This window comes from Hemitrygon akajei, chromosome 1, assembly GCF_048418815.1.
Source record: "Hemitrygon akajei chromosome 1, sHemAka1.3, whole genome shotgun sequence".
Lineage (NCBI taxonomy): Eukaryota > Metazoa > Chordata > Chondrichthyes > Myliobatiformes > Dasyatidae > Hemitrygon > Hemitrygon akajei.
The window spans coordinates 193,281,824-193,294,875 of NC_133124.1; the positions used below are offsets into that span (position 1 = coordinate 193,281,824).

The window sequence follows — 13,052 nt, forward strand, 5'->3', positions numbered from 1 at the left end:
TCCGTCAGTGTATTTCAGAGAAATAAATTTCTCTTCTCCGTCTCTCCACTTCCTTCAAAAATAAAATTTTGCACTTGGATTGAGTTCATGTCCATCACAAATAATGGTTAATACTTTTGTTGGCTCAATCTCTGTGTGTTATTTGTTCTTTTTTTCTTTTTGTTCTTTCACTTGATATTTACAGAATACATAATGCTTCCTGCCATGCAAAAATAAATGCTCCCCAGGCACATTGCACAGATATATAGACATCTCTACAGGATGCTGGAAAAATGAAAGAACGTTCCTGCCTCACCATTCTCAATTCTGGCTCTGCGGCTAGGGAAAATTCCTCTCAACTTCCATTCTGTCAAGCTTCAATGAAAGGGTTTTCCACCCTGGGAACCTCTTGCTTAATGGTATTGGTCCATGGCATAAAAGTTGGGAACATCAGAATGAACTTCATTTGACCAGAACTTGCTGTCATCAGAGAGGCTGATAATCAACATCCACCTTGGTGGTGGGTTTTTAAGTACCATTGCTGTATCTGCGAGTATTCACCTTCTTGGAAGTAAACACAAAGTACTCTGCAGATGCTGTGGTCAAAACAACACGTACAAACAAGCTGGATGAATTCAGCAGGTCGGGCAGCATCCTTTGAAAGGAGCAGTCAACGTTTCGGGCCAAGTCCTGACGAAAGGTCTCGGCCCGAGACGTCGACTGCTCCTTTCAATGGATGCTGCCCGACCTGCTGAGTTCGTCCAGCTTGTTTGTACGCGTTGACCTTCTTGGAAGTGTTGTCTCCATCCTAAAAGGTAAGACTATATGGAATGGAAGGCTCTGTACAGAATGGAGGCATGACATCTTAGTTGAGTGGTGTCACAGCAACACCCTTGCACTCAATGTCAGCAAGACCAAAGAACTGATTGTGGACTTCAGGAAGGATAATATGAGGGAACACAAACCAATCCTCATAGAGGGATCAGAAGTGGAGCAGTTTTCAAGTTCCTGGGTGTCAATATCTCTGAGGAGCTAACCTGGATGCAACATATTGATGTAGCTATAAAAAAGGCAAGGTAGTACCTATATTTCATTAGGAGTTTGAGGAGATTTGGTTTGTTAACTAAAACACTCAAAAACTTCTACAGATGTACTGTGGAGAGCATTCTGACTGGCTGCATCACCATCTGGTATGCTGGGGGGTCGGGAGAGCTACAGTACAAGATCGAAGTAAGTTGCAGAAACTTGAAATATTAGTCAGCTCCATCATAGATACTAGCCTTTACAATAACCAAGACATCTTCGAGGAGCTGTGCCTCAGGAACGTGACATCCAACGTTAAGGATCCCCACCACCCAGGACTTGCCCTCTTCACTCTGTTACTGTCAGGAGGTACACAAGCCTGAAGGCACACACCCAGTGATTCAGGAACATCTTCTTCCCCTCTGCCATCTGATTTCTAAATGGACATTGAACCCATGAACACTACTTCACTATGTTTTTATTTCTGAGTTTTTTTGCACTACTTATTTTAAGTTAACTATTTAATGTAACTCATTTCTCTCTATATTAATTTATCATATTTATCATTGTACTGCTTTTGTAAAGTTAATAAATTTCTCAACACATGCTGGTAATATTAAAACTGATTCTTATTTTGATGTTGGGGATTGGGGTGCCAGTGATAGCTGGGAGTGACGACACAATGGTTATGGGCCAGTAAGTTGGATTAATATTGATTAATCCTCAATTGTTACCAATGAGCAGGACCTGTTTCTGTGCCATATGATTCTGTGACTCTATAGCAAGGAAATACAGCTGAAACAATGTTAGAATCTATGATAAAAGGACATTGGAAATCATTAATGGTTTTGGGTTAAGTCTGCATCTCTTCATGAATAGAAAATCATCTTAGACAAATATTTCAGAATTGTGGATGGTGAAATAAATAAAAGAGTGCATGTGAAATATCTAGACTTTCTTAAAGCTTTTAATGAAGAGCCATGCATATGGATAATCAACTAAATTGGAGAACATGGAATTGGGGTAAAAAACTGACATTCCTTGTGGATTGGTTATAGACAGAAAACAGAACGTAGAAATAAACTGGATTTGGAGGATCTGACCAGTGGCTGTCACAGATTTCAGTGCTGGGGCGCCAACAGATCAAATCTGTATTGATAACCTGAATGAGGAGACCACAAGTGTCTCGATTTACTAATAATACAGAGCTGGGGGCACTGTGTGATGTGAAAAGGATACAGAGAAGTTAAGAACCGGCTCAGTGTAAAGGGAAAGATTTGGCAGAAGGAATACATGGTGAAGAATGTGGGGCAATCCACTTCAGCAGAAAGTGGAATATTTTTGAATGGTAAAAGATTGATGCGGTTTAGTGTTCAGAAGATCCTGCAGCTGGAGAAGTTGAGTATTAACTTCATCCATTGATTGTGGAGTTTAATGTGTAGGAACAGCAAACAGTTAGGAAGACAATTAGTGCACTCATCTTCATGGCAGGAGTAATGGAATGCAAGAGTAAAGGTATCCTATTTTGTTGGACTCTTATCAATACACCTTAAAAACTTTCAGAAAGGTGACATAAAAGTGGATACAACTGAATATCATGCATGCATTTAGTCTCCTTACTGAAGGAAGGATCTGCAAATGCTTGAGGGACTGTATAAAGATTTATGCCAGGATGGAGGATGAGAATGCATTAGGCAGACAAGACCTTAGGTTCAGAAGAATTAGAGGAGATCTGATTGAAACTTACAGAGTTGATTCTGGGTTTGATGTTCCTTTGGCTGCAGTGACTAGAAACAGCGAGACAAAAGAGACTACAAATGTTGCAATCTGGAGATAAAGATGGGATGTTGGAGTAACTCAGCTAAGAAGGCAGCTTCTGTGTTGGGAAATGGACCCAAAACTCTGACTGCCCACTTCCTTCCACAGATGCTGTCTGACCTGCTGAGAAACTCCGACAGCTCACTTTTTTGGCCATTCCAATCTCAGATGAAAAGAAAATGCATCATGCAGGGCGTGGAGAATCTTTGCAAAATTCTGTCCAAGAGGGGATGAAGCTTCTTATGCTGAGAATATTCAGAGATTGATGGATTGTTTGATACATGGGGCATCTGGACATGTGGTGCTTGTGCAGGAATATGTCACTAAGGCAGGGAATCAGAAATGATCTTACTGAATGGTGAAATGGCAAAGAGAGCTTCTGCTTCCATTTCAGACGCTAATGTAACACTCTATGTACTAATGTAACAGTTGGCGAGAGCATTCTTTTCATATTAACATGCTGCCGAACCTGGAAGAGCTATCAATATTCAATAACTACTGGGAAGCAAGTTAATAAGTTAATGACTATCTTAAAATATTTAACAACATTTTAAAAACACAGAGGAACAATTAATCCAACTCAATAACTCAAGAAATTGTGAACTGACAAACATTTACCGTAATCCCTCATAAGCGTGCTTCACAATTGAACGGAATGGACTCATTATTCCTACACCAAGTTTAATTTTGGTCCATAAGGTACCAATTGAGGTAGAGATGAGAAATTGTCAGCAAGCACGTGGTTTATGATTTCAATAAGACCATGTCTCTTTCTCATGAGTTTCACATTTCTCTTTTCTCAAATATTCCTCAGATGGCAGCTTCTGTTACCATTCAACAAGATCATGACTATTCCTGTGTCCCTTTCCTGTCTGATTATCTCAGACAAGTCTGGAATCCCAAGAATCACGCTGGCGAAAGCTTTTTTCACCCCATTTAGCTAAGATTACACTTCATTAGGTGAGTAAACAAAATATCTGGACAATGTGACTTCATAAATGTAAATTATCATCAATCAGAAATGTTAACTTTGTTTTTCTTCCCTCAGATGTGGCCTGACCTGCTGAGTATTTCCAGCAATTTTTGTTTTATTTGTGATTTCAAATATATATCAGGCAAAACTTTCTCCTCTGACTATAGTGCTCTCTCTCCGTGTAAGTTAGCGCACCACTTACTCACTAATTGCTTTCTTCACTTATGTTCAGACCTGCCCTTAGGGAATGCAGTATTGTCAGAAACATTAATCAAATGCCCTTGTCCATTCATCCCCACATTGTTCGTATTTGTTGTCAATTTCCAGGGCCTTAAGCTCTGGAATTTCTTCTCTAAACCTCTCTACTTCCTCAGAAGAAATTGGAAAAAGAGCAGGTTATTCAGCCCCTCAGGCAGTGCTATTATTTAACTAATCCAAGGCTCTTTCCTGCCTGGCTTGAACAACCTTTGCATGTCTAAAATTTACCTCAAACTCGTGTGCGAAAACACTCAACAACCTAAGCCCTAACCTAACCTAACCTAACCTAAGGTGGGGATTTCCAAGGATGCACAGACCATTGCAAAAGGGAACTTCCCATTATCACTCCTTGTGATGTCCAGCCTTTATTCTGAGGTGAAGATAGAAGAGAAAGCTGATGATAGAAGCTGGAGCAAACTGCAGACTGCTGGAAGAACACAAAGGTTTGTGACCCAGAATTTTGACAGTTTCTTTTCTCCAAACAGATGCTACTCAGTCTATTGAGTTCATTCAGCAGTTTCTTCTTTTTCCTTTTGCTTTATCCTAAGGATATGCTCTGCAGTTCTAGATGTTTCAAGCAGAGCAACCAGATTCCCAGTATCCACCATGCCAACCTCTATGAACCTACTTTCCACCTCTCTCTGTGATTAAGCTCCTGCTCATCTGCCCTATTATCATTTTATATGATAGTATCAGATTTTGTCTGATAATACTCATAGGGAAATTTTTGCTACATTGAAATTGCTACATAAACATCAATTTGCTTAAATAGTTCAGGAGGCTGGTAGAAATACAATGGTGCTCTACAGGAAAGTTCCCCAGGAACCCAATCATATTTCTTCTCTCCAACTCCATTCAAAGCAAATGTGTAAAATGGCCACCGAAAATATCCCAAAAAACAACGTTATCAGAATAGTTGGGAGACACATGAGACTGAGCAAAGCAGCCAGAGAAACAAGCAGACTGCTGGAGAAACTCAACACGTTGAGCAGCATCTGTAGGAAGTGCGGAACCGTCGGAATTTTGAATCGAGGCCAAGACTGAAGAAAAGTTTTGACCTGAAACGTCGCCGAGTACTTTCCCCCAGAGGGCTGCTGAATTCCTCCAGCAGGTTGCTTGCTGTTATCAGAATAGTAAATTAATTAGCTTTATGTGAAATGCCTTGGAATGTTTTTGTGAAATGTAGTGAGGTAAATTTCTATATTTCATGTTCTGTGATCATTTCTTTGGGAAATCCAACACCTAAAAGAGAATTTCCCTCTAGAGTTATAAATTAATCGGGTCATGGAGGCCATTCAGTTCACCAGGTCCCTGCTGACCCTTTTCCCCATCTCAGCCCATGTCGTCCAGGAACATGACACATGACAAGTTATGGACACAGCTCTGCACATCACAAAAACTGACTTCGCTTACATAGCTTCAGTTTATACTTCCCCCTGCCTCAGCTAACATAATCAAAGACCATCTCACCTCAGACGTTTTTGCCTCTCTGCCCTCCCATTGGGCAGAACTTACTAGAACCTGAAAGCACAGGCAGAAGGACAGCTTCTATCAACTTGTTAAAGTATTATTAAGAAGATCTTTTCTACAATAAAATGGACTCTGATGTTACAATCTATCTCATTAAGGCCTTGAACTTACTTGTCTACCTGCACTGTACTTTCTCTGTAACTATAATATTATACTCTGTATTCTGTTATTGTTTTTCTTTTTGTACAACCTCAATGTACTAATGAGATGAAATAACTTGTGTTGACGGTATGCAAAACAAAGACTTTCATTGGATTTCCTGTCAGATCACTGGCAGGGGTAAGAGTGGGCTCCCTCAACTCTGCATCTCTGACCCTCAACACAGGAGCTCTTCAGGGCTGTGTAATAACCACCCTCCTTTACTCTCTGTATACCCATGACTGTGTCACCATCCACAGCTCCAATCTGCTAATTAAATTTGCTGACACTACACTAATTGGCCTAATCCCAAATAATAATGAGGCAGCCTACAGAGAAGAAGTCATCACCCTGACGCAGTAGAGTCAAGAAAACAACCTCTCCCTCAATGTCGCGAAAACAAAGGAGGTGGTTGTGGACTATGGGAGGAATGGAGATAGGCTAACCCCTATTGACATGAATGGATCTGGGGTTGAGAAGGTGAACAGCTTTAAGTTCCTCGGCATCCACATCACTGGGGATCTCACAAGGTCTGTACATACTGGCTGTGTGGTGAAAAAGGCACAACAGCACCTCTTTCACCTCAGACGGTTGAACAAATTTGGTATGGGCCCCCAAATTCTAAGAAATTTCTACGGGGGAACAAATGAGAGCATCCTGACAGGTTGTATCACTGCCTGGTACGGGAACTGTACCTCCCTCAATCACAGGACTCTGCAGAGAGTGGTGTGGACAGCCCAGCACATCTGTAGATGTGAACTTCCCACTATTCAGGACATTTTCAGAGAAAGGGCCAGGAGGATCATTGGGGACCCAGGTCACCCCAACCACAAACTGTTCCAGCTGCTACCATCCAGGAAAGGGTATTGCAGCATGAAAGCCAGGACCAACAAGCTCCAGGGCAGCTCCTTCTACCAGGTCATCAGACCGATTAATTCATGCTGAGACAACTGTATTTCTATGCTATATTCTTTCTTTTCGTTTTTCAATCTTTTTATTGATTAAAAAAAAGTGTGTATACAAACAAGAGGAGAATATCTCTGATATGTATGTCAATAACAGTACATACAGAAGGTAAAATAAACAATATCAGAATCACACATAGTGTTAATCTACAAAGTATAAATTTGATATAGAATGTATAATTCTCCTGTTATCAATTTATGAAGAAAGGGAGGACTATTAGAAATTTTTATATAGAACAAAAGAGAAAAAATAAACCCCACTATTCCAAATAGAAAAAAAAGGACTGGGCAGTCCATCCTGACAGAGAAACCAAAAGAAGAGAGTCTATGCTATATTGACTGTCCTGTTGTACAAGCTATTTATTACAAATTACTATAAATTGTACATTGCTCATTTAGATGGAGACGTAGCGTAAAGATTTTTACTTCTCATGTATATGAAGGATGTAAGTAATAAAGCCAATTCATTTCAATTCAATTCAGTACATGTGACATGAGCCAATTTACCAAATTGCCAACTACTCCTTCAGTAGTTCCATTTAACATCAGAGAAATGTATACAATATACACCTTGGAATTCTTTTTCCTTTCAGAGATCCACCAAAACAGAAGAGTGCAGCAAAGAATAAGTGACAAAACGTTAGAACCCCAAACCCCCCCCCCCACTCCCTTATCCCACGCACAAGCAGCAGCAAAACAAAAACTCTCCCCCATCCACTTCCACAAAACAACATCAGCACCCTCCACCCACCAGGCATGGGTTAGCAATGCTCCAATAAAGACTGTGATCTGCAGTGCAACAAAAACTAGTCATTGACCTGACAATTTGACATACCATCTACATTAATCCCATTTGCTCACATTCTATGCCATACTGATTTGTCTGCCTTGAACCTAATAATTGTTTCGGATCGCACTACCCCCTCTGACAGTGTGCTCCAGATGTCCATCGCTGAATTTGTTGAATGGTTACTTGAGTTCCTCAACACATCCTTTATGTACCTTCTGGATTCTGACAGAAATGTATAACCCATTAACGCCATTAAGCAGAAATAAAATGCAGCTGGGTCAAAATCCTGAATCCTTTGTCATGTAATTCTAGGTGGGAGTTTGTCGAGCAGGGTCTCATGGTGAAGGCTTCAAGTGGTAGCAATAAGAAGGGACAGCACTTCTGACCAGGCACTGGAGCTACATCAGAGAACTCTGGACTGCAAGTTCACTAATATTCCGGAGAAATGGAGAGGAATTTCTTCGCCTTAACCGTCAAAAGTGTCTGTTGAATCGGATGTGAAGGCAGAGTGGGGGAGATTGAAATTCAGCTAACTATCCCACCACCACTCTTCACAGCCCAACCCCATCCTGACAACGACAACACAGAAATCATTGTGAAGGCCTTCTCCCCACAGCAGCACAGTACAAGTATCCTTGAATAAAGTCAATGGAACTAAAAACAATCGTAGTGAAACAATCGGAATGACAGACGTTCCTTACCGAATTCACTTGCGCAGAGGTGATCCAGGATAATATCTGTGTTCATCTCGTTGTCACACGGTGGACACACCTCCGATGCTGCCGGGGTTAAAAACAGACAAAACTCGTGACTAGTGCATACAGAGAAGGTAAAAAGCTGCACTGATAATTGGCTCAATAGCACTAGCAATAACCAGAACTTAGGTACTGTATATGGCTCACTGAAGTTGTGATAAGTTCTTTACAGCTGGTGAAACAGTTAAATGTTAAAAAAAAGTTGAGAGAGAAAGTTGTAAGAGTGAGGGTTATAGTTGTTTAAGATTCTATTTCAAGATACAGTAACATTCCCAAGGTTCAGAATGAAAACAACATCAAATATTTAGAGTCCATAAGAACATCGATACTTACATTGTGTGGTCACTTGGACAAAAGTCTAACCACACCTATTTCACCTCAAGCTCCAAGATGTTCAGTTACTCTTGTAGATGAATCTGCCTTGATCCTGTGCTCAAGTAGCCATATGCATTATAGGGCCTTGCAGATGTATGCTCAAGAACATGCCAGAGACTGTTTGGCCACTTCATTCTTAACAAAATTTCTATTGATCATTAGATTATGCTCGTAATCACTGATCAGTGGTCTAAGACTCAATGCCGTGGAAGCAAGAATCACTCTAAAGACTTTATCACAACTTTGGTGAAGGAACACCTGAGGGTTTATTGTGTCACAGGATGTGGTTTTACCAGGTCCAGACATTGAACCAAGGCTTGCTCAATTAATACTTCCCATGAATTCTTTAAACGAAGATGGAAGGAGTTATTCCCATTTTTCTGGCCAATATCTATCACCCAAACAATAAGGGAAAGTTGAGCAAATTAGTTACCATATTTCCTGAAGTTCCATATTTAATAAACAGAGACTGAAGAATGGAGGTGAGGCGGTGGGAGCGGAGGAAATGACATGATATCAGAATGTTTGTGATTTTATTTGGGATTAGGTAGTGAATGGGGAAGTCAGGGGCTTGAATTTACGTTCACTGATTGGCAGATCCAGAGGTCAGGTCACAGAATTTGAAGGGTGATGTAATTTAACAAGAGTCCTGAAGAAGTGTCTCAGCTTGAAACATTGATTTCCATAGACCTCACCTGCTGAGTTCCTCCAGCACTTTGTAATGTAATGTTGCTTTGTAATGTAAGTTGCCTTGAAGTTGTAGAACATGAATTACCAATGCCACATCTAATTGTGAATGTTAATGAACAACAGGAGGGCATTAAGGACCCATGAGTCTTTCCACTAGCAATGTTGTTGGAACCCACATATTAGTGAAAGAATGAAGACCAAAAGCATTTTTAACCAAAAGCACAAAGGGTCCACTTCTGCATCCTCCTGTTCTCTGATACCACAGACCTCTTCATGTGATATCAAGAAATCTCTGTAGTTCTTTATCTCACAGAACAATCTTATCCCATTAAATGTCTGTCAGGTCACAGGACAATCTCTTGTTTTTCCTGTAGCCTATTCTCATACTTTCATCAATATCTGCTGGATTCTGTCACTCACCTACATGCTGGACAATTAGCCTACTAACCAACTTGTCTAAGCACTCACTATTTCTCCACCAACATGAAGTGAAGGTCACTTACACCAACTACAAGCTGGACTGCTCCAACTCACCCAGGCCTCTTTAACAAAACTGTCCCATCACTGGAAGGGAAGAGGTAGAAGAGATTGAAGAATGCACTCATCTGTGACGACCCATGCTCTCCAGATCAGGAATATATATTTCATTTCAAATTTGTCATGACTGCCGGATCAAAACTGCAGCACCGTGGGAGTACCATTGGCATTAATAGATGCATTTTGAGTCATGCATTGCTGAAACAGGACCTTCAGTCAATCAGAATCATGCCAACCATCAAGTACCTATTTACACAGAAACATTTCAGTGCTGCCTAATTAGAGTCAGACTCGAGCTGGATTACGAGGCAGATTAAGTGACATTGATCGATGTGAGTTGGGGTAATGCGTGCCATTTATTACTGCTCTTATAGACTTGTTTGTCATGTTTCCCTTGATACCATGAAATGAGACGAGTTTCTCTGAAGCAACCAGTGTTTTAATTAAAATATTACCCTCCTGCAAGAGTGCACCAAAGCTGGGTGACCTCAGTGGTAATGCTGAGATTGCTTTGGCTCTCTCACACAAATTATGCAGCCGGCTAGCGTGATACCATGCAGTTTCCATTACATCTTGTGATGAATATGTTCCTCAAAAAAAATCAATCTCAGGGTTTAACCTGTGCTTGAAAGAAAATAATTCAAAATGTTCAGAGACTAGAAGATGCTTTAAAATGATTTTGATGGTTCGTGCATCTTAAGGGTACTTTTTCTTTCTGAGTGAGCTTTCCCTTCTAAATGTAATTACCTGTTCTTGCAAACACCAATGGTTTCAGTGGGCAGACTACCACCCGGAATTGATGCCTTGGTGATCACACATCATTGCTACTTCATGCAGGTGGCTGCCGTCCATGGGTGTGCATTAGTAAGGAATTCACTGGGTGATAACGCAAGGATACGTTATATGCAATTAAGTCCTGTTCAGGGAGAGGTGATTGATGCTCATGCTGTTTAGAGGCTGATAGGACCTAGTCAATGCTTCATTACCATGCCTGGGTCCTGGAGTTCAACTTTATTAGCACAGTTGCTGCTATCAGTAGGAATGGTAATGATGACATTAGGATCACAGAGAGGTAAGCATGGAGACAGAAAGCAGCCAGTGAGTGAGTGGGCCAGTGAAGGAGTGGAGATTTGAGGCTTTGACTGGAGAGATTCTGGCAGTTTTGGCAGTTGGACTGTGCAATCAAGTCAATCAAGATTTGAATAGCTCAGCAGAAAGCCGTTGATTAGATAATCAAGATTTGAATAGCTCAGACTCCGCAGAAAGCAGCTGATTGGGCAATCGAGGTCAGGCGACCAAGCAGTTTGAAAAGCTCAAACAAATAAATAGAGGGTTACCTCAAGCAGAGCGGCCTGTGGAAAGTGGCCAGTGAGTGAGCGGAGATTTGAAGCCTTTGACTCGAGAGGCTTCGACGAGAAGAGGTTGAGGACGAGCTTCACTCTGAGTGAGGTAAGGCCGGGTAAGTTCCTTTCAAAGGAGAAAGTTTCAAAAGTTGAGGCAAGAATTGGGTAGGTCATGGCAGCTGAGATCGGCCCCGTGGTTTGTTCATCCTGCAGCATGTGGGAAATCAGGGATATTTCCAGTGTCCCTGATGACTATGTGTGCAGGAAGTGTGTCCAACTGCAGCTTCTGGCAGACCGCATTGAGCATCTGGAGCTGCGATTGGATTCATACAGGAGCATCCGCGATGCTGAGAAAGTCGTGAATAGCACGTTCAGTGAGTTGGCCACACCGCAGGTAAAGGCTACACAGGCAGAAAGGGAAGGGGTGGCCACTAGACAGCGTAGCAGTAGGCAGGTAGTGCAGGAGTCCCCTGAGGTCATCTCCCTCCTAAACCGATATACTGTTTTGGATACTGTTGGGGGAGATGTCTCATCAGGGGAAGGCAGCAGCAGCCGAGTTCATTGCAGCATGGGTGGTTCTGCGGCACAGGAGAGAAAGAAAAGGAGTAGGAGAGCTATAGTGATAGGGGATTCAATTGTAAGGGGAATAGATAGGCGTTTCTGCGGCCTCAAACGAGACTCCAGGATGGTATGTTGCCTCCCTGGTGCAAGGGTCAAGGATGTCTCTGAGCGGCTGCAGGACATTCTGGAATGGGAGGGTGAACAGCCAGTGGTCATGGTGCACATAGGTACCAACGATATAGGTAAAAAAATGGGATGAGGTCCTACAAAGTGAATTTAGGAAGTTAGGAGATAAACTAAAAAGTAGGACCACAAAGGTAATAATCTCTGGATTGCTACCAGTGCCACATGCTAGTCAGAGTAGAAATAGGAGGATATTTCAGATGAATACGTGGCTTGAAAAATGGTGCAAGGGGGAGGGATTCAAATTTCTGGGGCATTGGAACCAGTTCTGGGGGAGGTGGGACCGGTATAAACAGGATGGTCTACACCTGGGCTGGACTGGAACCAATGTCCTAGGGGGAGCGTTTGCTACTGCTGTTCAGGAGGCTTTAAACTAATGTGGCAGGGGGATGGGAATAAGTGCAGAGAGACAGAGGGGTGTAAAATGAGGGTAGAAGCAAAAAGTAGTAAGGTGAAAAGTAAAAGTGGCAGGCAGGCAAATCCAGGGCAAAAAGAGCCACTTTTCAACATAATTGTATAAGGGCTAAGAGTATTGTAAAAACAAGCCTGAAAGCTTTGTGTGTCAATGTGAGGAGCATTCGTAACAAGATGGATGAATTGAATGTGCAGATAGTTATTAATGAATATGATATAGTTGGGATCACTGAGACATGGCTCCAGGGTGACCAAGGATGGGAGCTCAACATCCAGGGATATTCAATATTCAGGAGGGATAGACAGGAAAGAAAAGGAGGTGGGGTAGCATTGCTGGTTAGAGAGGAGATCAACGCAATAGAAAGGAAGGACATTAGCCTGGAGGATGTGGAATTGATATGGGTAGAGCTGCATAACACTAAGGGGCAGAAAACGCTGGTGGGAGTTGTGTACAGGCCACCTAACAGTAGTAGTGAGTTTGGGGATGGCATTAAACAGGAAATTAGAAATGCGTGCAATAAAGGAACAGTAGTTATAATGGGTGACTACAATCTACATATAGATTGGGTGAACCAAATTGGTAAGGGTGCTGAGGAAGAGGATTTCTTGGAATGTATGCGGGATGGTTTTCTGAACCAACATGTCGAGGAACCAACTAGAGAGCAGGCCATTCTAGATTAAGTATTGAGCAATGAGGAAGGGTTAGTTAGCAATCTTGTC

At 41.8% G+C, this 13,052-nt stretch overlaps 1 protein-coding gene across 1 annotated transcript in view; it reads right to left on the reverse strand.

Annotated features, from left to right (window-relative positions):
- Positions 1–13,052, reverse strand: part of LOC140734359 (secreted frizzled-related protein 1-like) — a 152,103-nt gene that overhangs the window by 113,222 nt on the left and 25,829 nt on the right. The window contains exon 2 of the mRNA XM_073058227.1: positions 8,176–8,253. Within this exon, the coding sequence (XP_072914328.1) occupies positions 8,176–8,253 (78 nt within the window). The remainder of the gene's footprint in view (positions 1–8,175; positions 8,254–13,052) is intronic.